At 39.8% G+C, this 25,009-nt stretch overlaps 1 protein-coding gene across 5 annotated transcripts in view; it reads left to right on the top strand.

The window, feature by feature from the left end:
- The window catches only part of TENM3 (teneurin transmembrane protein 3), a 550,183-nt gene that overhangs the window by 418,932 nt on the left and 106,242 nt on the right, over positions 1–25,009 (top strand). For all 5 annotated transcript variants that reach the window (XM_066573504.1, XM_066573502.1, XM_066573501.1 and 2 more), the window contains 2 exons: positions 7,519–7,638; positions 9,991–10,252. In XM_066573504.1, the coding sequence (XP_066429601.1) occupies positions 7,519–7,638; positions 9,991–10,252 (382 nt within the window). The remainder of the gene's footprint in view (positions 1–7,518; positions 7,639–9,990; positions 10,253–25,009) is intronic.

The raw sequence follows: 25,009 nt of genomic DNA, 5'->3' as shown, positions 1-25,009 counted from the left end.
GTCCTTATGGATTTATTTGATATATTTATTGTCTTACTGAGATGTACTTGATTGGATATCTTACTTATCTGGGGCAGACCATCTGATATATGGGATATGTTTATACTATGATCAGGGGCGTACCTAAAAGCTCAGGGGCCCGGGTGCAAAAGTCCAGCTCCGGCCCCCCGGTATTCATACCTAAACCATGCTGCATGCAGCTGCAAAACGAATTTCCATTCATGATCTAACCCCTTGGCATAATCTTCGCAAACATGACCCATTTACTGCACTACATGAAGATTTGTTTGTAGGCCACTGTCACACACACACCACTTTTTATCACTATTAGCATGATGTCTTGAGTGCTGTGCTAACCACAGTACAACGCTCTTATAGATTTTAATAGGATTACTCATACCTGCACTAAACGTGGTGTTTCTAATGCCGCAATTTTTGACAGCTGTCTATTCTATTTTTGCTTTTTCGCAGTTTTTAGCGCACCTCCTCACCCAACAGAACGATGGGGTGCATTAAAAAGCGCTGTACCATGTGTTCCAAACCGCCGTTTAAAGTTGCGGTAAAAATTCCATGATTTCAAGCTGTATTTTCTGAACACGTGTGAGAGTGGCCTTAGAGTGTGTTCATGTTTTTTGTTGAACTTTTGAACCACAATTAAGAAAAACACATTTAAAAAAGCTGCATGCCGTATTCAAAGAACACATACATTTTCAAGAAACTGCATACACTGTTAAAAACCGCACGGGTTTTGGATACATTTTTTAATTGTGTGTAAGGCCTAATGCACACGGGAGTATTTGCACTGTGGGATCCGGAGCTCTGAATCCCGCAGCAAATACAGCCCATAGAACAAGCATAGAAAAATGCATTTCCATGCCCACGAGCGGAAATCAACTGTAATATTCCGCTCGCGGGATGGAAATCGTGGCATATCCTATATCAGTGGGAGCCTCGCACAGGCCGTAACCGGTAAGCTGGAGGTCACTTCAGGGGCACAGGGTCGCATCCTGCTGTGAGGATCTCGCAATCAGAATCCAACCCAGCCTTCTGCATTCAGCCCAAAGTATGCGATTACATACAGTATATACAGGGAGATGTATAACTCATACCATAGATAGATAGATAGATATGAGATAGATAAACAGATATAAGATAGAGAGATAGATAGACGAGAGAGACAGATAGATGAGAGATAGAGAGATAGATAAATAGATAGATGAGAGCTAAACAGACATGCAGATAGATAGATAAGATAGACAGACACGACGAGAGAGAGATATGAGATATAGATAGATGAGAGAGATAAATAGATAGATATATAGATAGGAGATAGCTAGAGTGAGAGAGAGATATATAGATAGATAAATAGATATGAGATAGATAGACAAGATAGACAAATAGATGAGAGATAAAGAGATAGATATGAGATAAACAGATAGATAGATAGATAGATAGATAGATAGATAGATAGATAGATAGATAAGATAGGCAGACACAGCTGAGAGAGAGAGATAGGAGATATAGATAGATGATAGCGAGAGAGATAGATAAATAGATAGATATGAGATGGATAGATATGAGTTAGATAGATAGAGAGATAGATAGATAGATATGAGAGAGCTAGATAGAGAGATAGAGAGAGAGATAGATAGCTAAATAGATAAATATGAGATGGCTAGATATGAGCTAGATAGATAGAGATAGAGAGAGAGATAGAGATAGATGAGAGGGATAGACAGACAGATACATACCCTGGACCACTTCTCTGTGTGAGGAGAGCAGCAGGGTGGCTTTGGCTTTCTGTCTGATATTATTTAGGAGTATGTTTTGAGGATCTCCATCCCTAGACATTTTGGAAGATCTTGGTCTATGTCGATTTTCCTAGGTATGGTATTCTCGAGAACCGATTACACTATATGACTACCAAGGCTTATGCAATTCCAGTGTGGAATATTATTTATTGTGAGACATATCCACAAGATTCCCTGAATATATGGTGTAACAGGATGCATACAGGAGGTACCTGTTGGGCATGCCCTTCTCAGGGTAGGCTTCCTAAGATGCATTGTTTGGTACGGTCAGAGTAGGGATAGTCTGACCTCATCTTTACTGTTCACCTTTTCTTCTTTTTATACTGCACATGATGGATTTGGATATTTTAATGGTTTTAATAAAAGTTAAGTTTTAATAGTAGTCCATCCTGCAAACAGACAGAGAAAAAGGAGACAAGAGTGGGCAAGTTATCATTTGATATCCCTTTGTTCTCCAGTATGTTACCCATGTTGTTCACCAAGATCACTCAAAAACAGATTATTAGAAAAATATAAAAGGTACATTTATATTACAGCAGAAATTCACTTTAATGAAATCCTGAGCCTACTGAAGTCACTGTTATCCAGCCAACTTGTGTACAATGCCCCCGTTTGCACTTGCCTATTATTTCTCCATTGAATGTGCAAGAATACGGCATGTCTGCACCTAATTATGTGTTCTTATACCAAGAAAATAATTACAGCTCAATATTTCCCAGGAGTCCACTAATTTCTAAACCCGCAGACTTCTTTGATTTTTTTTAGGTGCTATCTAATTTCAAGAAGTTTATTGCGCTATTTATTCAAAATCTCCCTATCCTCCTCAATCTATCTGCTTTTCACACATATTTTTCAAAGTCTGCTTGGAAATTTCTTCCTATTTTGCTGCTATTGTTTATTTCAACACATTTAGTTCCAGATGTCCTTGCAGTACATTGAATTCCATTCTCGGCCTCTCTACCTCGCAAGGTGCTAATGACATCAGTCTGATATATTCTGAATGTGAAAATCCAATATCTGCAATGCTGAATGCATACTCTGAGAATCATGATGGGATTGTCTCTGAATATTGCCCCTAAGTAGTTCTTTTCTGAAGTTGTTTTTTCTTGCTGCTTTTTCCCCCATTTTATTAATATAAATTGCAAGGAAAACATTCATTATGAAACTCTGATTTTATAATCCGCCTGACTGGTATTTTACTGAAGCAGTAATGATGTGAAATACAAGCAGTAACTGAGAGCAGGTGCCTTGTGTCCTGCTGAGTGAAGGAAGATGATTTACACTAGAACTCCTGGGTCTAAGGTAATTTAACAGTATTAATGCAGTTAGGCACAGCAGTTGATTAAAAGTTGTTGCACAAATGTTCCTTATTGCCCCCTTTAAATCTTCTCCCTTCCTGTTCCCAGCAGATGTACCAATTGCCGCAAAATTAATTGGAAAGAATACTTTTCTCCATGCAAGTGCCAGATATTTGACATGTCGAAAGCTTGAAGGTTTATTCGTCTGTGAGAGCTTTTATAGCTACTGTAAATGAATGGACTAATCATTTAGTACCTTGCCATTCATTAGGTAATATTAGGCCTTTTAGAGAGAAATGATTCTGCAGGCTTACATCTGCATTACTTGTCATCATACAGCAGGCTCTTCGTTCTGCTTAAGACATGACCAGATATTTCTTTTTATTTGTAGGTTAATCATGTGCAGTTGGTTGTCACTGGTGACAATCTATTGTATTGTACTGTGCACTTAGTAGTCGTGACGGTATCTGGTAAGACTAGAAGACTGAAAGACTATACTGGATGAGAAAAGCATGAGTAACTACATTTATGGATCATAGCTACAAATGACAGATGGGCGGTATTAGTGATGTTAATCAAAAAAAGCAACTGGTGTATTGGCCAGCAGAGAAGACACCCAGAGGCCATCGTCAAGCCTCCAGGTGCCATAGCAATCCATTGGCAACCCAAGATCACATCCACATCGTGAGAGTCTGATGGGTGACAGAGGGAGCACCCACTCTCTCTCAGCTTTTTACATGGCGCAGTTGCATTATCCCTTTCATGTAAAGGGTTAAATGGCTGGAATTGGTGGTTTATCTGCTCCCAGCCACTAGAGCTGGAGATCAGCTGTCATCAGAGAGCCCCTGGCATGGGAGACCCATGCACGTCTTTTGATGCACCGACATAAAAAGGCATATTCATTAGAATCAGACCCCTTATTTACTGTCGTGAAAGGTCATATGCGTGGTCAGTAAGACTTTAACCCCTCAGTGCCACTGGATGTAAGTTTATGTCCTGGCTGGGGGTACTTGACGCAACAGGATGTAAAAAAAAATAATGGCAGAATTGAGGTCTTTTCTCTCCGTGCCTTTAAAAAAGAATTATAAAAGTTTTACAATACATTATGTGTCCCCAAAAGTGATACCAATAAAAACTACAGTTGTCCACCCAAACACAAGCCTTCACTCGGCCGTGTTGATGGGAAAATAAAAAACGTTATGGCTTTTGAAGAGTAGAAATAAAGATTTTAAAAAAATGGTTGTATCCTTTGGTCCAAAATAGGCTGTGTCCTTAAGAGGGTAAAAGTTTATTCCTACCTTAGACAGCATGGTGGCTCAGAGTTTAGCACACAGAGTATAGCCTTACAGCAGTGGGTTCAAAGCTGATCAATGGCAATATCTGCATGGAGTTTGTATGTTCTCCTTAGGTTTCTTCTTATACTCTAGAAAAAACATAGTAATACCATATGTGATTTTAGATTGTGAGCCGTCATGGGAATAGGGTTTAATGCAGGTGATGGTAATCTGTGTACAACGTTGCAGAATATGTATGCACTATACATATGAGTAATATCAATAAATAGGCAGTTATTGCTTATGAACATTTATTTCATAAATGTATTATAGGTGCATTTCCATCTTTGGGAATTTTCCTTATTGGGAAAATGGGATCCATTGGCTCTCATTTGTCTACTTCTGGCCATCTCATCTCAATACACTTAAATGGTGGCTGTTTTCATGTCTCCGCTGAAATGTATGGAGAATGCAGAGGCCAGGAACTAACAAACAAAGGTTAGTGAGTGGACCCTTGTTTTTTCTGATAAGTGGGGGTCCCAGAAGTGGCCTTTTTAGCATGTTCTGTGAATAGGAATGCCTCTTTTAGGAGGTACAATTGTCATTCACTTTCTTCCTTATTCTTTGTCATTCACTTTAGACAGGCATAAAAATACAAAGACAATCAGCCCGTGTGAACAGGCAGTCATTCATCTATGAACAACTGCCTGTTTACTGTAAATGGAGGCAAGCAACCGAAAGCTATCTCCGGCTGCTCTGCCTTCATTCACTGAACCATTATTGCTCATGTATGAAAGCACAGGAATGATAACTGCTGGGACGACTGCCAGGGGGCTTAGGCACCTGACAGCTATCCTGCATAAAGCACCCTTATTCTTTTCTTCACTAGCTTGGCTGTCTGAGTAGTCTGAGGATTGAGCCTGCTTTGGCTCTCTTAGTGCTGTGAATTGTGAACCCACTGCCGTGATGTCTTGTCACACCATCCAGGATGCAAAATGTGGACAGGTGGCACTGACATGCTCATAAAGGCAGCTGGCAGCTGGAAGATGGTAGGTGGGGGAGCCTGCAGGGATATTGAAATGACTGAGCCTGAGGAGAGAGGACACTAGCCACCAGCCTGTGCATGGATGATGGCATCTCAGCCCAGCCTATGTGTCAGTATATTAAGTTGGGTAGTTAAATAAACTACCCAGTTTATTACATGAACATATAAATAAATGAGATATCTAAGCTGTAAGCTATGCAGCAAGTACATGGTGTCTGCTCTTCATGGAGGGGATGTCTTGGAACAGTGGGAAAGTTTGATTAGTTAAATAAAGTCCACTCCTGGTTCAGGGGCACATCAGGAGATTCACTAGCTTCCTGATTGGTCATTCCAAGGGTACACAAGACAAGGGTTCTACACCATATTTAATTGGAGCATTAGTGGGTCACATATCCTTAAGCAGTCCCAAGTCATAAGTTATTTAAAAAGAAGCATGAAATATTCCTCTGTTATTAAAATGTACTAAACATGAGCTTTACAGATCTCTCTCTTGTGGAGGAAATTATCTCAGATGCCTTATACTTACAGGATCGTGTACGAGTGTCGAAAAAATACCAAATACCCATCAAGTAGCACCTAAAACACCTGAGCACCCCCTTCTCAGACTATTGCATTACGTATCAAAGTGAACATAACAGGTATAGAATAAATCTCCTGGGCCCCTATTGTAAAAAACACCTGTGCTTCATAAACCCCAATGATGCCACATGACACCATGTAGAATGTTATCATACTATAGAAGATCCATTAGAACTTCCTGTAGGTGGCCCTATCTATCAGGAGTAGCAGGATATAGTATTCTTGAACAATTTAGTATTATATTATTTGACCCACAATGCCCATTTATAGTTCTGTATTCTGATATATTGCAGAAGAGCCTTTTTGGACAAATGTATATTGTCCCGGATGCCTAATCCAAGCTATGCACCCATACACTATTGCCCCTATACCCCGAGCATGGACTACAACTAATCCAACATACAGTATATACTGAATGCTCATCTAAGCTCAGATGTTCAGATTAGTTAACCTTAGTTAGTGTTGAGCGAACCAAAACAATCAAACCCTGTTTTGGATTGACCTTTACTAAACGTTTGGTGCGAACTAAAACCTTGTGCAGTTCGTCTCAGCCACACCCACTAAAATAATCTTTCTCTTCTTTATTAATTTTGCCTTAAAAACAGCTCAAAAGTACTTGGCTGGTTCCTGGGTATAATTGGGTGTAACTGCAACGGTGAAGTTCCAGTTCAGTGTGAACTAATTTGGACCGAACTGAACTTTTTGCCCAAAGTGAATGAACTAACCGAACTGTTGAAAGGTTCGATCATCACTAACCCCAATATACCACTTCCCCATTCACTAGGGTCCAGAATGTGAATATATAGGTGATTATTTGGTCCTTGTACTGTAGAGCTTCTTTACATAACCCTGTTCTTGCCAGAAACCTTCTTTCTTGACAAATACAACCTATTCTCTTCATAGTTAGAAAAAAAAATAGTTTTTGACATAGATAGAGGCAATATTTTGTAAGTCGTCGTCGACTAGATGAACTCTAAAATATGAGGACCCGACCAAACAACTCATCCTATCCCTACATCCTGGTCCTTGTAAGTATATGGGGAGAATGAGATACAGGTGTCAACTGCAGTCAAACTAGACTTGTCAAGTTTCAAAAGGCATTGGACTTTAAAAGAAAACTTATTGAACTTTGGTCAGATGATAAAAAAAGTGTCTTGGAGATATTTCAAAGTCTAAAAAAAATTCAGCAGTTTTTGAAGAATGTCCAATAACATCTTTTTTCAAATGCAAATGTAACATTGTGGTTACATTGTCAGGGTTATATGCAGGGAAACAATGTTTCAGGCACTGAATAGGAGATAAAAGGTTAATCTAGAAATGTTACTTCAGCAGAAAGATTTTATTGTGTTTTTTCTGCTCCAGCTAGAGATGCTCACCATTGGGCAGCTTTATGATGCAGGAACTTTACACTGAACCACCTGAGGTAGTGAAGCGGGGAATTATGCCATGAATCACCTCTCAGAAAGCAAGTGTGTACATAACCTGACATCTTCTGTTCTTTCTCTCTGTAGCCTTGCATCTGTAATTCGAGGCCAGGTTCTCACAGCTGATGGAACACCGCTCATTGGAGTCAATGTGTCATTTCTGCATTACCCGAACTATGGATACACGATCACACGCCAAGATGGAATGTAAGTGCATATGCTCATAAATTACAGGGAGTGCACATAATAAAAGTAGGAAATGTCATGTTTTATTACATTGCTCTTTCATTTACAGGAAAGCTTTTTATTATGTAATTATTAGAAGCATTACGATGGCAGGCACCTTCAAAGTTTGTGTTATCTTTTATAGAAAACTACATGCAGAAATATGAGTGACTGTATATTATATCATACCTACCGATCTGTACAGCAAACCGCGAAGCTTACATGCTGTGCTCATGAATGTTCATCTTCTTAGTCTGTGAAGTATGTGACTTGGTAGTGCAGACGTTTGTTATCCAGAGCTATCATTGGTAATGTAACCTAAAAAAGGTCAAGATGGGCCTGGACACCTTTCTTGAGGGCAATTGAGATTTATTGTGATGCCAAATTGGTGTTACAAAGGAATTTTTTTCCCAAAAATGAGAAAAGCTGGCATCTTCCTCATCGTTTGGTTTTTTTTTGCCTTCCTCTGGATCAACATTGGGGTAATAGGTTGAACTGGATGCACATATGTCTTTTTTCAGCCTTACATAATACGTTACTGTTATGTAGGGCTATGGAGCAATGTTTTCTGGCCACTTACTATGAATATACAGGCTACTGTGGTTCCACCTTCTCATTCTTTTTCTTCTCTCCCTTTTCCATGTCTGTCAATCTTCCATATGTTACAGCACGAGACTTAACTATGGGAGTATGTGTGTGTCTACATGAATTAGTTCTGTACATGACGAGAAGGCACTAGTTATTTAGTATGTTGGCCAGTATGGAACACCTTTCAGTTCTGCAGGCCGTATTTTCCCAAATCTACAGATAGAGTTTAGGCAGCTATTTTGATTGAATCAATCATGATTAAATAGAATAACACTTATTCAAGTGAGAATTGATGACAGTATTTTCGTTTATTTGCACTTTAACCCTTTCCAATCCAATTTGTATCCTGGTTTTCCTAGGGGGCTTACTCTTTTTCTTCTGTTATACAACAGCACTATATGCTGGCTAAAGCCAGTACTGCATGAGGTGACATGTTGGATAGGCTCCGACAGCAGAGAGGCTGGCAATATACAGTAAGAGAACCTCGACAGACGTCTTCCAACATCGGAGCTGTACAGCCTTAAATCATAATGTCTTTAGACGTCAGACAGTGGATTGGAAAGGGTTAATATATCAATATATTGATTTTAGAGTGGTTATTCCCATACAGTCATGTTGAGAACTGTGTACTATCTGTACATTCTAGCAGTCACAGTTCTATTTGCTTAGTGCTTGGGTGCCAAGAAGTCAAGACAGCATTACTCAGTACTTATAATGGAGATCAGTGGTCCCCAATTGAGTCAAGCAGCAATATGAAATAGCTGGAACTTGATAACAAACATGTCATCATGTGTTGGGAACGCATTGTAGGCCATCAGTGAAGTATCATGATGACATATGGCTCCACTAAAGTGTGATATTTTGCCAGTGGATATCCACTTTACAGAACAAAAACTGTTGTGCATATATTAGCTCACAATATGTGTTAACGCAATTGTTGTAACAGCTTGAATGTTGCATAACATTGGAAATAGCAAAAATTGCATATAAACAATAGAAGATAATTCAATTGAAAACCATATTCTTTAATGATAATAAGATAAGCCCGTTCTGTCCCATGATGTTTCAATGGCTTACATTAGTTTATATACATATTTGATATTTTCTTCCCCAACATTATCGATCCTCCATCTGTATTTAATTATATGTCACATTTTGATATATGTATTCAATTTAGCATTGTTAGTGAGCACTGAGTCATACATGGTTCAGAATAGATGATCACATATCCTATCTTCAAGCTGTCTTAAAGTCCCTAAGCTCTTGTTTATGTGGGTCTATTCTTGAGGTTTGCAAATACAATCTGCAACCTGGCTGGTTCCTGGGTATAACTGCATGGCATCCTTTTCCATGTCTCCAGGCTAGAACGAAGATGATATAAGCAGATAAGTACTAAATTAGAAAATTTGCTGAGATGCTTGTGGTTCTGGGAGCCCTCTGCCAGATGCGGTGGAATGAAGTTGGACCATTGTGGCCTGCAAACTACATGTCTGGAGTGATTTTCATGTTGATACAATAAAGGTTATCATCTACAGGAAAATAAATCAATATTCTTTAAACCCAACAGAGCTGTTTGGTCCGTGCTGCATAGTGTTTTCCTTCATTACAAGCGCTGCATCTGCCAGTTTGGTGTCTCTGCTTCTTTTCATTTGCATTGTGATACTTTGTGACTAACCGGAGCTTGTTAGCATCAGCGTTTCCATTTTATTGTATCAAACCTCAGTGTCTTTTTGTTTATTCTCCCAGGTTTGATCTGCTTGCTAATGGCGGCGCATCCCTTACACTCATGTTCGAAAGAGCCCCATTCCTCACGCAATACCACACCGTCTGGATACCGTGGAATGTTTTTTATGTCATGGATACCCTGGTGATGAAGAAGGAACAGAATGAAATACCTAGTTGTGACCTGAGTGGGTTTATAAGGCCAAACCCTGTTATTGTATCATCACCTTTGTCGACATTCTTCAGATCATCCCCCGAGGATAGTCCTATAATTCCAGAAACACAGGTACCACTACACTTACGGCTTCTCTATTATATACAGTATAATACTGTCCTGAAAGACAGCCTTGGGTTGGAGCTACTTTATGCAAAACTAGATGTTTCCGGCAGAAGTTGTGGCAAAGGGGTGAACGTTGTGTGATAGACTTAATGCATTTTAATAGATGTCTCATCTATCTATCTATCTATCTGTCTCATATCTATGTATTTCATATCTATCTATCTACCTATCTCATATCTATCTATCTATCTATCTATCTGTCTTTCTCATATCTATGTATTTCATATCTATCTATCTATCTATCTATCTCATGTCTATCTATCTCATGTCTATCTACCTATTTCATATCTTTCTATCTATATCTATCTATCTATCATCTATCTATTTCATATCGTTCTATCTATCTCATGTCTATCTATCTATATCATATTGTTCTATCTATCTATATCTATCTGTCTATCTCATATCTATGTATTTCATATCTATCTATGTATCTCATGTCTATCTATTTCATATCTTTCTATCTATCTATATCTATCTATCGTTCTATCTATCTCATGTCTATCTATCTCATGTCTATCTACCTATTTCATATCTTTCTATCTATATCTATCTATCATCTATCTATTTCATATCGTTCTATCTATCTCATGTCTATCTATCTATTTCATATTTTTCTATCAATCTATATTTATCTATCTGTCTATCTCATATCTATCTATCTCATCTCTATCTATTTCATATCTTTCTATCTATATCTATCCATTTATCTATCTATCTATCTATCTATCTATCTATCTATCTATCTGTCATCTATCTATTTCATATCGTTCTATCTATCTACCTATCTATCTGTCTCATATCTATCTATCTATCTATCTATCTATCTATCTATCTATCTATCTCATATCTATCTATCTATCTATCTCATATCTATCTATCTCATGTCTATCTACCTATTTCATATCTTTCTATCTATATCTATCTATCATCTATCTATTTCATATCGTTCTATCTATCTCATGTCTATCTATCTATTTCATATTGTTCTATCAATCTATATTTATCTATCTGTCTATCTCATATCTATCTATCTCATCTCTATCTATTTCATATCTTTCTATCTATATCTATCCATTTATCTATCTATCTATCTATCTATCTATCTGTCATCTATCTATTTCATATCGTTCTATCTATCTACCTATCTATCTGTCTCATATCTATCTATCTATCTATCTATCTATCTATCTATCTATCTATCTATCTATCCCATATCTATCTATCTATCTATCTATCTACCTATCTATCTGTCTCATATCTATCTATCTGTCTCATATCTATCTATCTATCTATCTCATATCTATCTATCTATCTCATATCTATCTCTTATCTATCTATATCATATCTTTCTATCTATCTATCTATCTATCTATCCATCTATCTATATCATATCTTTCTATCTATCTAATATCTATCTATCTATCTAATATCTATCTATCTATATCATATCTTTCTATCTAATTATCTATCTATCTATCTATATCATATCTTTCTATCTATCTAATTATCTATCTATCTATCTCATATCTTTCTATCTATCTATCTCAAACCTCAACATTTATTAAACAAAATTAAAACATAAAAGCAATGCATATTTAAGACAACCTGAAATGGCAAAAGACTATACAAATATCTACATTGGGCGTGATGACCTCCTGTTGCGACTTGGTCTCTGAGAATAGAGGAGTACTTTCATTATATGTATGGCTCTTACCTAATCTTTTGAGAGTGATGCGTATGGATATGTTAGTATAATGGTTAATGAGACTATACAGTTATTTATTTTATATATTTGTTTATTTGATTGATTGTATTGTTTTCTGACTGACGTTTCAATGGCCCTTTCAGGTTGCCCACCTAGTCTTTGTATGCCTTCATGTTTGTGAGGATTGCGTACGTAAATGCATGGCACTTATGTGGCATATATATAACTTTTTGGTTTTACTTATATATATAAAATCTTAAATATTGTGATCCGTAGCATTTTCTTGTTTTGGTGTTTGTTTGTGTTTGGGCCTTTCTAGGGACATATATAGAATTGATGAGGATTTCTTAATGGCATAAGGCCGTATTTAGATGATCGATTTTCCTATGCAAATTCTGTCCAATTGGAATAAGACGGAACTCGTACAGGAAAATAACTCATTAATTTCAAAGGGTTGATTTACATAAATGATTTTCTGCTCACATCGTTAGAGCAAAGTCAAAACAATGGGCGATATCGCAAAAAGAAAGGACATACTGTGATTTTTTTCCCTTGCATAGCATCGAAACGCGGCGCCATGCAGCAAAATATTGCAAATGTGAACAAACCCATTTTATGTTTGCGTAGTGATCATCGCGCCAAACTAGTATTTTGAAACAGCTTACATAATATATCAGTATATATGTGAGCAGTGATGTCATCACTTTGATAAGAATGAGAGCACATTTTGAAGTGTAACTTTTCTATTCGGAGGATAGCGCTGTCACTCCAGTAACACGTAACGGCGCAGTTGCCTCATTTGTGTCATATGATTCTTTGTTAAAGTGTTTCATAATACAATTCATAACTGTCAGTGCAGGTAAAACATCGTTACAAATGTAGCACACACCAATATAACAATTGGTACCTGCTGTCATCTCGGAAGATAATTGCATTACTGTTATATGCTAATTATCTTTTTTAATCAGCAGATAACATAACAGCAGTGCGTTGTTTTATGTGATAGTGACGCACGCTATATTAATATGGAGAAGACTCATTACATGTAACTTTGCTTTGCTAAAACTAATTTAAGGAATAATATTATTTAAAATAAAGCTGCTTCAGGATTATATGGCCTGAGGGAAGGGACTTTGTTACTGATTTGCACCTTTACATGCTCATGTAAACAATAACTACCCTCTAGTATCCATATATTTCTATGACTTCATGGAGCAGATCATCATTACAAGACATTTCCGTGGAAGACAAACATAGCTTTATTCAGCCTTAGTGCAGCCCTACAGTCGCCAGAAGAGAAACGTGGTGTCAAAACATCTCTTAACCATTAGAACATCTGCTTTACTCCCACCTTATAAGCTATCTCTCAGAAAACTCTCTACTTGACCCCATACAGTCCAGTTTCACCCCTCTACACTGGACAGAAACTGCCCTGACCAAACTGTCAAACGACCTCCTGACAGCTAAATCAACGGGTGACTACTCCTCCTCTTCGACCTCTCCATAGCGTTTGACAGTGTTGACCATAAGCTCCTCCTCAATATGCTTCGCTCCATTTGCCTAAAGGACACTGCTCTTTCCTGGTTCTCCTCCTACTTATCTGACTGCTCATTCAACGTATCATTTGCAGGCTCTACCTCTTCTCCTCTTCCCTGTTACGTCTGCTGGGCACACCTTGCGGCAGCATGAACGCGGAAGTGATATCGCATTCCCACAGGACGTGCAACTGGAACACCAAAGGGACAGTGAACTGTATAGACATAACATAGGACAAACGGCCAACCACTCACCAAACATCCCTGCATGCATAAGCAGATGGAATTGCTGTAATAAATACAAGGAATTAGTTTGTGCATTGGCCAACGAACTTAAGCCGCAAGCCCAACTTCAAGGGTTCTCGTGTCTCACTGTCCCTACTCTAACGAGACAACATGAACCAGAACCCTGCCTGTAAGCAGAACGATCGCCTTCATAAAGCCAGCCCTGCACTGGAACCTAAGGGCCACACTAGCCTAGAGATGATACATGATCCAGCAGCACAGGACACAGTTCACACTCTTACACTCTAGGGCTAGCATGCAAGACAGAACAAACACTGAGCAGGACTGTCCACATCTGATGTCTGGCCACCTGCACAGACACTAGACAAGACACTGTTCACACCCAACACATATACAGGCATGCAGGAACAACAGACCCAAGAGTGAAGGGATACCAGCTTCCTCTTGCAGAGGGGCTGGTGTATATTTAAGCAGCAGACCCGTGGGGATTGGCTGGCAGGAGAAACTCCACACCGAGCAAGCTCAATTATCTCTCACCTGTGAAGGTGTGCTCCTGGAACCCTGTAGAACAACAGATCCGAGCAGCACAACCTGACATTCCACTTGCTGTTGGGGTCCTCCAGGCCTGGGTCCTTGGCCCCCTCTTCTCCATCTACACAGCCCCTATTGGACAAACCATCAGGAGATTTGGCTTTCAGTACCATCTCTATGCTGACGACACCCAGTTATACACCTAGTTGGAGCAGGACCCTCACCCCTACTGTGTCCATCAATTGATTACTTCATGTAACCGTGGTCTTGTTTTTATTCTCCCTGTTTTGTAAGCGCTGCGGAATATGTTGGCGCTATATAAATAAAGATTATAATTATTATTATTATTAAGTAGGCAATGGATTAGCATTTTCTACATCACAAGCATGATAGTCCATCCCTTTGTACTGTATACCCGATGATACTTGTACAATACTGAGTATGAAGAGGGAAGTTATCCGGCATTGGTCGCTCTTCTTCCCGTTATATCATTCTGACAATTGCTGGTGGATTTTTGCGATCAGGTTCCTAATATCTAATTTTCAGACATTCCTGTGATTTACATGTATTACAGCCTTCATTCACTTTATGGTCAACTGCACTGACTGCATGTAGCCAACATGTGGTCCTTCACAATATTATGGTGTAGTATTGGCATTAATATATATTTATGTTGTATTGTACTTTAGGGGATTTACAACCATTATGTTTTATGACCTATACTATGAGGAGTCATAAAGCATTGATTCAGAGAACTGGTTGCTTTGACCTCTCCCAGTGAAATGACTGGAACTGACAGACTTTCACCTATCCAATTGATAGGATATAAAAAGATTATGATGGAAAACCTCCCCAGGCTATGTTCACACATCGCTGATTTGCTGCAGCTTTTGCTACGAATTTTGGTGCAGTTCTGCAGATTTCACCCCTTTAATTTAAATTCAATTGAAAGAGTGAAATCAGCTGTCACCTATCCAAAGAACCGCCGGGACGCACAAAGAAGATGAAAATGACACATTCCCGAGTGTTGCGTCAAATTTTGCTAAAAGTTTGTTTTGGCATGAACCTGAACCTAGCTTTTAGCAAAGTTCTACCTAAAACAGGTTCAGTTTCCTAAAAACTAGTCCTGAATACTAGTGCATAACACTGTGTAAGAACTCCAAGAGTGTTATACAGGGCTTTTTAATGGCTATTAGACAGTCTTATACATCAGTTTTACGAATTTTGATGAACTTCTAGTTTTCGTTAAGCTAACTCAGACCGAATCAAACGTTTTGCAAAAATTCGGCAAAGCAGCTGAACCGAACTTTTCAAAAGTTCACTCATCACTAATCCCAAGTCCCCTTAGTAAATTGAGTGGTGGTGCGCATGTATGACCACTATCCATTCACTTATATTACTATGCAATCCAGCTTCTGTCTGAGGAAGAGGCATGTTTCCTCAAAATGTATTGTGTATGTTGGTTGTTCAGTAAATTGAGGAGTCACATTAAAGTCACAACTCTATCATTTGAGTTTCTTTTAAGAAATTTGCGCCAAGGCCAAGAGTTTTGCATTTGGCTCTTGATTATTTGATGCCCCTTCTTCCATTGAGACGTACATCTAGACCAGCAGTACTTCCATCCAAACTTCTTTCGCATCATGACCATCTCCTATATTTGCCATTTCACTGTGGATTGTAGGAGATATCTGAGCCTATCATGAGCATTCTCTACAGGGACTCAGGATGTCTCATTCTTGTGATCACTAGAGGTCCCATTGGTGGGATCTCCAGCAATCATACATTTATTTCCCAGTAGGTGACAAATATTTTTGATGGGACAATCCCTTTAACAAAGTAGCTGAAAGAGTTAGACCAGTATTTCTCTAGATTTCTGGAGGAAAAGGAAGCTGAGAGTCACAGCCATGGCCTCAACTGTTAAATACAGCTTTGTTATCTACAGTATATTCCCCTTTGAAAGTGTGCTAAAGGGTAAGAAACCCAGAATTTCCACTGGACATCATTATAAAACCCACAGCGTCTACACAGCTTCATATCATCAGAGTGAAGCCAAAATGAGGCACCCACTGTAGTTAATGTAAATGCCCATTGGGTGTCCATTGAACCTCCATGAGAACCTTTAATACGTCATTGGAAATGAAGGACAGTCCCAGCTATATATTTTATAAGGATCCCTTGTGTCATGGATACGTGTAATAACAATACTGCTACAATTTTAGTAAGTTGTGCATTCTCCATTTTCTTTCCTTGTTCTTTGCACGATGTTTATCTCTTTTACATATACTGTAACCCAAACTATCTGAAAGGTTGTAATTTCTGTTTGGAGTTTTCACAGACTTTAGACAGCTTTCATTCCAAGCGTCTATAGTTATTGCTTTCAGGATATAAGATCTGCTTTCAAAGGATGCAGTCAAACTGTGACAGTTCTATATCATACACCAGGACAATTTACAAGTGAAATCCAGCTCTCATTACCGAACGCGCTCATGTGACTGATGTTGGCCAATGATAAGCCAGGGCTCGTGAACACATACTTGCACTCAGCACGCTTGACTGTTCATAAAATGCACCCTATCTGTGAGCAAATTCTTTTATTCCATTTTCCAGAAAGATCACAGGGGAAAATGAAAAACTCAATCTTGTATTTCAAAGATTCTTTAAACATAAATACAACAAAGTGAAAGACACTGCGGAGATGTAGAACCGTATACCAAGTCATCGCCGACGCAGTTCCGCACTCAGTATAGAATATGAACATGTAGACCTACTAAAGGTTTTTTCCAAATAATGAACATAGTCATATGTATTAATAAAGCACAAGTGTGCAGCATCCCATGACAACCAAACAACCGGCCCTCGTATAGCAATTTCTTAATTGATTAAAGCTAATTTATATTTGATTACTATGGGTTAATGCATGTTTAAAGACTTGCCAGCATTTGAACGTAAGAGAATACTTGGCTACTGACCAGTAGCATCTAATCACATAATGGGTGGTATTGTCTGAGTGGGCCTTTGGGTTCTGCGATTCCCATCACACTTGCTAAACTTGGCCGTAATGTAGTCTTATGCATTGGAAACGCACTATAGCGGTAAATATTTCTAGTTTCCTGTAAATCCATCATGAGCGCACACTTGCATTGATTGTGCAGGAAGGGTTCGCACCGCAGCCTTAACCTATTTCTTTGGTCATGGGCAGACAGCCACCTGCCAGGGAACCCTGCAATCCCGGAGACCATTGATCTACATCAGAGGCGTAACTTAAAGCTCCTGGGCCCCAATGCAAAATGTGTAGCAGGGCCCCTAATTATAATGTTTTATTAATAGTATTGGGCTCCCTATATGGGGAAGAGAGGCCTTATGGGCCCCCTAAAGCCCCTGGGCCCGGGTGTGACCGCATCCCCTGCACCTATTATAGTTACGCCCCTGATCTACATAGTGATGGCCTGAAACATGGCAAGACCTCCTTTATACCTAGATACTATTTTTATGGCCAATTGTTGTGTACCCCTGGTCAAAAATAGAGCAGAGAAGAGACAAGAAAGACTCGTGGGACCGGGTGCAAAAGTTTAGCTCAAGCCCCCTCTGCACAGCTGTTCTGCGCGGCTGTGTACTGTGGTCCACCCCAAAAAGTACACAAACATACATTTTATAGGTCAAACAGCATATCTTAAAGGAACATTTATAACAGGATAGGTGAATTGGCTGCCCTCTGAGAGCAGAAAAGGGATTCTGTAAGGTATAGGCTGTAACCCTTTAACTGCTGGAAGGTGATGTGCGCTTCTTACACAACAGTGAAGCAGTGAGGACAATTAAGAGTTTAAAGGGGTTTTCCAGGGAGAATACTACAGATGATCTATCCTCAGGACAGGTCATCAATGGCTGATCAGATGGGGTTCGTCGTTCGGGATCCTGGCCAATCAGCTGAGCGGGTGCATGCTGTCAGCGCCCCAAACACACAGGGGTTGGAGCGGAAGCAGTGAAAGTCTCCGTGCTGACCTCTGTGTAGTGGCTGGTGCTTGTTACTGTAGGCACAGCTTGCTTTGATTTCAATGAGAGCTGTGCCTGCAGTTAGAAGCGCCGGCCACTACACAGAGGTCGGCACAGAGACTTTCGCTCCGACCCCTGTGTATTTGGGGCTGACAGCATGCACCTGCTCAGCTGACCTGTCGGGGTCCCGAACTACCTGTGGATCAGCTATTAGTGACCAATCCTGAGAATAGGTCATCAGTAGCATTCTCCCTGGAAAACTCCTTTAAGGGCTTGTTCGCATGGGTGTATTTCAGTGAGTGTTCACACAATGTTCGATCGTGTGAGAAAATACAGGCCATGTCCTCTTTTGATACGTATTTTGTGGCACAATAGTCCATTGAAGTTAATCTCATATTCACTGTGTATTTGCACACCAAATACATGGGCTCATTTGCGTACTTTTTTGCGTGCGTAAATACACAGTGTATTTGCATGCACAAAAACCCACTGGTGAAATATGCAGGTGTAACTATTTTTGGCCACGTAAATAGGCGTCTTTACATGACCGAAATCCGCTTATGCCCGTGTGAATGAACCCTAAGGGCTATTTAATGTTAATATTCCACTGAGCACATTCCCTCTGAGGAGAGGCACATTACACACTGAGGGATTTTTGGCAGATGACATCTCAGGGACCTTTTAAAGTGACAGGAAGAAGGCAGCAAATAGTTTATCATTTGTTGGTTCATGTGAGTCTTCCAAACAGGGAAGTGCAGTTTATAGCAAGCTTACACATCATTCTTTATTACATGTATTCCAAGTCATAAGTTGTAAGGGCACTCTTACTTACGCCAATAAATTGTTTGGTTTCCTGCATCTAGCAGGATTCTGAATGATTATCTCTCAGTGTAAATGCATGCCCCGACTGAATGAGGAACAAGACATCGTTCACTTCTTATTCGTCGTTCATTTTTTGCATTCAGAAACGAATTGGCCCATGTAAACAGGTAGTTGTATATCTATGATCGCCTGCCTGTTTAGTGTGAATGAAGGCAAGTGGGTCGGAATGATCCCCGGTCCGCTCCACCTCCATTCACTCAAAGATGCTTGCTCCCGTGTAGAAGCACAAGAACGTTTATCACTGGGACAACCTGTCAGGCATCTGTAAAAGGGCTCTTAGTAGTGAGGGGGGCTCTTGGGCCCCCCTAGCTTATGGGCCCAAGTGAAATTATGACTCCTGTGACCCCTATTGCTATGCTACTGCTTATAATGACAGACGAGATAAGATTTGTGCAATTGCAGCAGTCATTCTGATAAATAGGAGAACGTCAAGTTACAGAACATCACCCTTGACTTGTTCCTTGCATAGTTTTTCCTGGATGCTGTACAACTCTTTCCTTTCTTACATTTCCAATTGGCTCGACATATCCCGAAATGAATGATGAGAGATGACCGGCTTTGAGAAGAAAAACATGATTTTGTGATACTCTGTTGGGAGATGTATATTCTATATACTTCTACATGTGATGTGAATTGCAGCCTGTCGAGGATTTGCTGGCATGTCATGATAACATACTGAAATTGTAACAGAAATTGGAGTCCTTAAAAGGAATCTGTCAGCATCTATTTTCAACCTTCTCTGTAAGCAGCACAAGGTAGTGACAGGCATTCTGATTACAGTGATATGTCTGCTGTATGTATCATATGCAGTTTGGGGAAAAAAAACTTTATTAGTAGCAGCCAGATAGAGAGAACTACAGGAAGTAGTCCTTCATAATCATGAGCTGCAGGCTAGCCCTGTCCACCATTCACTGATTTACTTTTCTTTGCCCATTACTGTACATAGGGAGATAGCTGTCAACGAGTGGCCAGAGGGTGGTGTCATGGGGCTAACTGCAGCTCATGAACATTGATGACTACTTCTAGTAGTCCTCTGTATCTGGCTTCTACTAATAAAATGCAAGTTCCTCCCAAATGACTGCACAGATACATAGAAGTCCTTAACCGAATCTGAGCTAAGCTAAGGGTGGATGCATCTCTATATTATCTTTTGAAACTAATGTCAGGAATACAATAAGTAAATATCCAACTTTGATGGATGAGGTGCGAATAAACAAACACATGGGGCTTATTTACTATTGAAAATTTGACAATTTTTTTGACCCAAATTGTGCAAAAAAACTGACAAGCATGCTTTGCTAAGTGCTTTAGAAACACGCTTTTCTGCTCTGTCTGACAAAGGAAAGTTCCTTTATTAAAAAGGGGCGTGGCCTAAATTGTGCCCAAATTTTGGCACAATCATTGATGTAAACTAAGTTGACTAAAAGGTGGTCAAAATTTAGAGTATTCAGTTAAAAAAAAAATTGACAGATTTATCATTCAGCAGAGCTACTGTGATAAATCTGGTTCATTTTCAGACGGTCACACCGTCTAACTTTTTTAGACAGTATTAGTAAATAAGCCCCACTGTATCCAACCATCCAACCCCGCCCCCTTCCCATTGCACCTATGCTCTCCAAGTTCAATTCTTTACTATAGCAGACAGTAGATTAGGAAATTCGAGTTACCTATTCTCTTTAAGTTCTAGTTCTAGATTCCAGACCCTTTTAATCCCGTTGTTGGCATGCACCGCATCCTTTCCAGTAAATCATTTCCGACATCCTCCAAAAATAGCAATAAGTCAAGATACTGTTCATTGTCATAGCATGTGCATGCCTACCCACCTTTATCTTGTGTTCTGTCCAATTCCATCCCATCAGATTGAGCTTTTTCTTTCCAAAAGGATAGTAAAAGAATTTGTCGAGTGTCATTATATATATGTATGTACATATAGGCTTTTATAAACAACTGTAGGGGAGATCTGCAGATTACAGGCAGCTGTTTTATTTAAGATCCGACAGTGAGATGAAAACCTGACAAACGAAAATGCTCGGTAATAAAATGTGCGAATGACATAGAAAAGCACAGTCTCCCTGCCAAAATATTCCAATAAAAAGGAATGTTTGAAAGCTCTCCCATGGGAACCCTCCCAATTCTTATTTTGTGCACTTGGCTATGCATATCAAACAAGCAGTGCTTGGTGGCTTAGCAACTCCAAAATGCTAGTCTTCTTTGTGTAGGAATCTTATTATAGATTGTAATCCTGTCATTGCGGCTCGAAGTGAAATAAAGGTGATTGCTTTAGTTGCCAGATCTGAGTACGTAAAAGTCTGAAATCTCCATGACTAATGACTGCACAGAACCTTCAATCATCAAACTGTAGTTAAAATGTCTGTCACTTTCCCATTTGGAAAAGCCAAACCTTTTGCAAGAGAGCGGCGATAACAGTGAGCAATGTGTGGGAGCCTTTTATGTATCCTCTACATGAAAAGAAAAGCAATAAGTAACCGAGTCTAGTTTGATAATATAACCAACACATATATCACATACATTGGAACATCATCAAAACCGACAGCTTTATAGAGGAGATAAGTTGTTCAGTTAGCTAAAATCATTTGGCGTAATTTACAGTGATGAGTCACACGAGTTCATTCCTCAATATTGAATGTGTCAAAATGGCTGCGGAACAAAGAGCCAGCTGAGACAAAGACACAGCTCTTAATTATCTTCATACCAATGTGTTCCAGAATATAACATTTCAAGGGCCTTTTTGTTTTTATGTCATCTGGTTGTTCGACTATGCAATGTGGCATACTTACCGGGGTTAGAACCGTGACAATTCCGCTCAAGCCTCTAAGCTTGGGTGCACTAAAGGACCTTTACTACATAATAATATGGCAGCCATGAAAATGGGGGAGTTGGTGGTGCAATGACATATTATGTAAAAGGGCCTCTCCGCAAAAACACAATTTTCCATCCCTGCCCTCCATCATCTGATTGCCTGTCACACTTTGGATGTCTCCCATGTATATTGCAGTCACTTCCAAGCAGTGCAATATTCTACGTGATCAGACACCATCTTCACGCTGGGGTTTCTTCCTGCTCACTTTGTTTCTGTGCTCTGCTAACATTCTGATGGTGCATCAGCACAGCATCACATGACCAAGTAGAACCTGTACCCTTTATGCCTGCTGGGAGGATTACCTTCTGTATTCACCTACCAAACATAATTATACAGTCAGGAAAATGGGCTGTGATCTCCATTATGATAACTGTGTGACAGGAGCCTCTAATCATAAACAGTAACTGATAGGAGTTTCTGTGCCCCCCTCTAAAGAGCTTGTATGGTAGGGTCAATCACACAGGAATAATGTTGACTGAAAAAGACTTCTTGAAAGAACATACAGCCAAGTAATTCTTAGGTTGTCAGAATGAGGTCACATGACCCACCTGTAGAGAAGGACTCTAGGAAGTTTCAGATAGAAAGGAATAACAAAACAAGTTAATACTATCCGATATATATTGGAGGTCTAGTTACATAATGAATGAAAGGAAATTTCACCGGAATGGCCCTTTAACAATAATGTAACTACTCTATACAGCCCAATGGAAGGGTGTGGTAATATATTGCGGTAAGTTGGAGTCACTCGCCTCGGGATCGCTGACCTCTCTTACATAAAAATGGTGTACCACACGTGTAGAAACTCCAGAGACATGTATTTCTTTATCTGGCTCCTGTCAGCCTTTATTTGTCATCACCTCAATCACAAAAACACAGTTCATATGCACCCCACTTGGGTGTGAGTCCAGGGTTGTCATCCCTGTCAGATTCTGGCCTTTGCTAGGCCACCAGCTTGCAGCATCTCAGCTCTGCTGCGCTGGTCCTTTCCCCACTTGATTCCGGCAGGAACTGGCCCTTTTCTAGTTCCTGCTCCCCCCTTTTGTGTTAACCCTTGCGCCAGAAGTCCTGTTTGCAGCCCTCTACAGGCCCTTCTGTGTACTGCACTACTACAATATGTATAAGAATAAACAATAATATTAAATCATATGTTCAGCTATGAAAACTATCTTACTGTTGAATTGAGCACCTTCATAAATACATTTCTTGCCTCACCCTGATTCAGAATTACAGCCTGTATTATAGTTCAGAGCTACATTCACTATTCTGCAGGCTTCAGAGATGAGATCTCCCAACTTTCCTTGCAGACATAGAGCTTGTTCTGGTGATTTGTATTCTGGGAAGTGTTGTAGTTACAGCATGTAATGTAAGCTCATATAAAGAATCTAAGGCTGCGCGTACACATTAGATAGCTGTCAGTCAAACAGCTATCTCTCCCAATACCCCTATACACATGCACAATCAGCTTAGCAAGGTGAATGTACAGAGGGGAGGAAGTGACAGCCAGATACCTTTGGTAGCCGCTTATCTCCTAAGAATGAAAGGATTGAGCAGCTGAAATCCAACTGCTCAGTCCTCATCGATCCTGACACGTGCCATCGGGAGAATCAAGTGGCCCCCATACACATCCATCAGTGGCAGATTGAGCCCGGTGGGTTTGGTTGATTTACAGCTAATGAGTATGGCCACCTTAATGGCTGAAACTCTGATAAGGGATTTTTCTGTCAACAGGCTTATCAGCTTAATAGCAGCTTTTATGATTGTGATTTCAGCTGTGGCTTATGATACAGTTTGTAAGTTAGGGCCCTTTTAGACCAGACGATCGTTGGGCACCAAAGCTCCTGGCGGTCATTCCAATGATTATCAATCCTCTGCTTTCATACAGGAGTGATAATTGCTCAGTGTATGGAGGTGGAGCGAGCTGGAGATCGCTTGGAGGTGCCCATCTCCTTTCACAGTGAACAGGCAGTCGTTAAAAGAAGAATGACTGCCTGTGTAGAAAGGCCGATCCTTGTTTGATTTTTATGCCTGCCTAATGTGAATGACGAACATTAAGCAAACAAATTATGATTCGTCGTTCAGTCGCTGGCAGCGTTTACACTGAATGGTTATTGGTCAGTTTCACATAATCCAGCGAGAAACTGAACAATAATCATTCTATGTAAAAGGGCCCTTAGGGTCAGTATAATATAAATATTGCAAGATATTTACAAAAACTTCCTTACCTTTATATGCAGTAATATACTCTATATAAGGGCGCCCACCCACTGGCGATTTGTGTTTCTCTGCGTTTTGCGTTTTTTCTCTAGTGCAATTAGAATTGAATGTACTCCCACCCACTGGCGTTTTGCGTTGCGTTGCGTGGCGTTTTTTAACATAGGAACTGTCAGTTGCATATGTGTCCTTATTTTTCTCCTAATGCACCCATGAAAGTCAATGGAAATTAATGGAAACGCCACGAAAACGCGGCAAAAAACGCAGCGAAAAACGCGAGAAAAACGCAGCGAAAACGCGGCGTTTTTCACGCGCGGAAATCGCAAACGCCAGTGGGTGGGCGCCCTCACTGTTATTTCAGTAAGTCATAGCCATAGTTTTCTTACTATACAGATGAGCCCTTTGTTAACTAATGATGCATTGCTTTATGTGACGATTTTGCTGGTTAAAGGGATTGTCCAGTTGTGAACTGTTGATGGCCTATTCTCTTGATAGGTCATCAACAGTAGATAGGTGAAGAGTGCATTGCCAGGGGCCCCTGCCAATCAGCTGTTCACTTGTGCACTGAGCTGACTTTTGCAGGAAGCAGACAGCTCTATTCTCTCTGCAGTGACCAGCCTTGGCAAAGTTTGCTTTAATTTCAATAAAAAAGTGGCCTGCAATACCAAGCCTGGCCACTGCAGTGAGAACGGAGCTGTCTGCTTCCTTCAGAAATCAGC

This window comes from Eleutherodactylus coqui, chromosome 7, assembly GCF_035609145.1.
Source record: "Eleutherodactylus coqui strain aEleCoq1 chromosome 7, aEleCoq1.hap1, whole genome shotgun sequence".
NCBI lineage: Eukaryota > Metazoa > Chordata > Amphibia > Anura > Eleutherodactylidae > Eleutherodactylus > Eleutherodactylus coqui.
The sequence above is the reverse complement of the archived record's forward strand: the minus strand, read 5'-3'. Positions and strand labels throughout refer to the sequence as shown.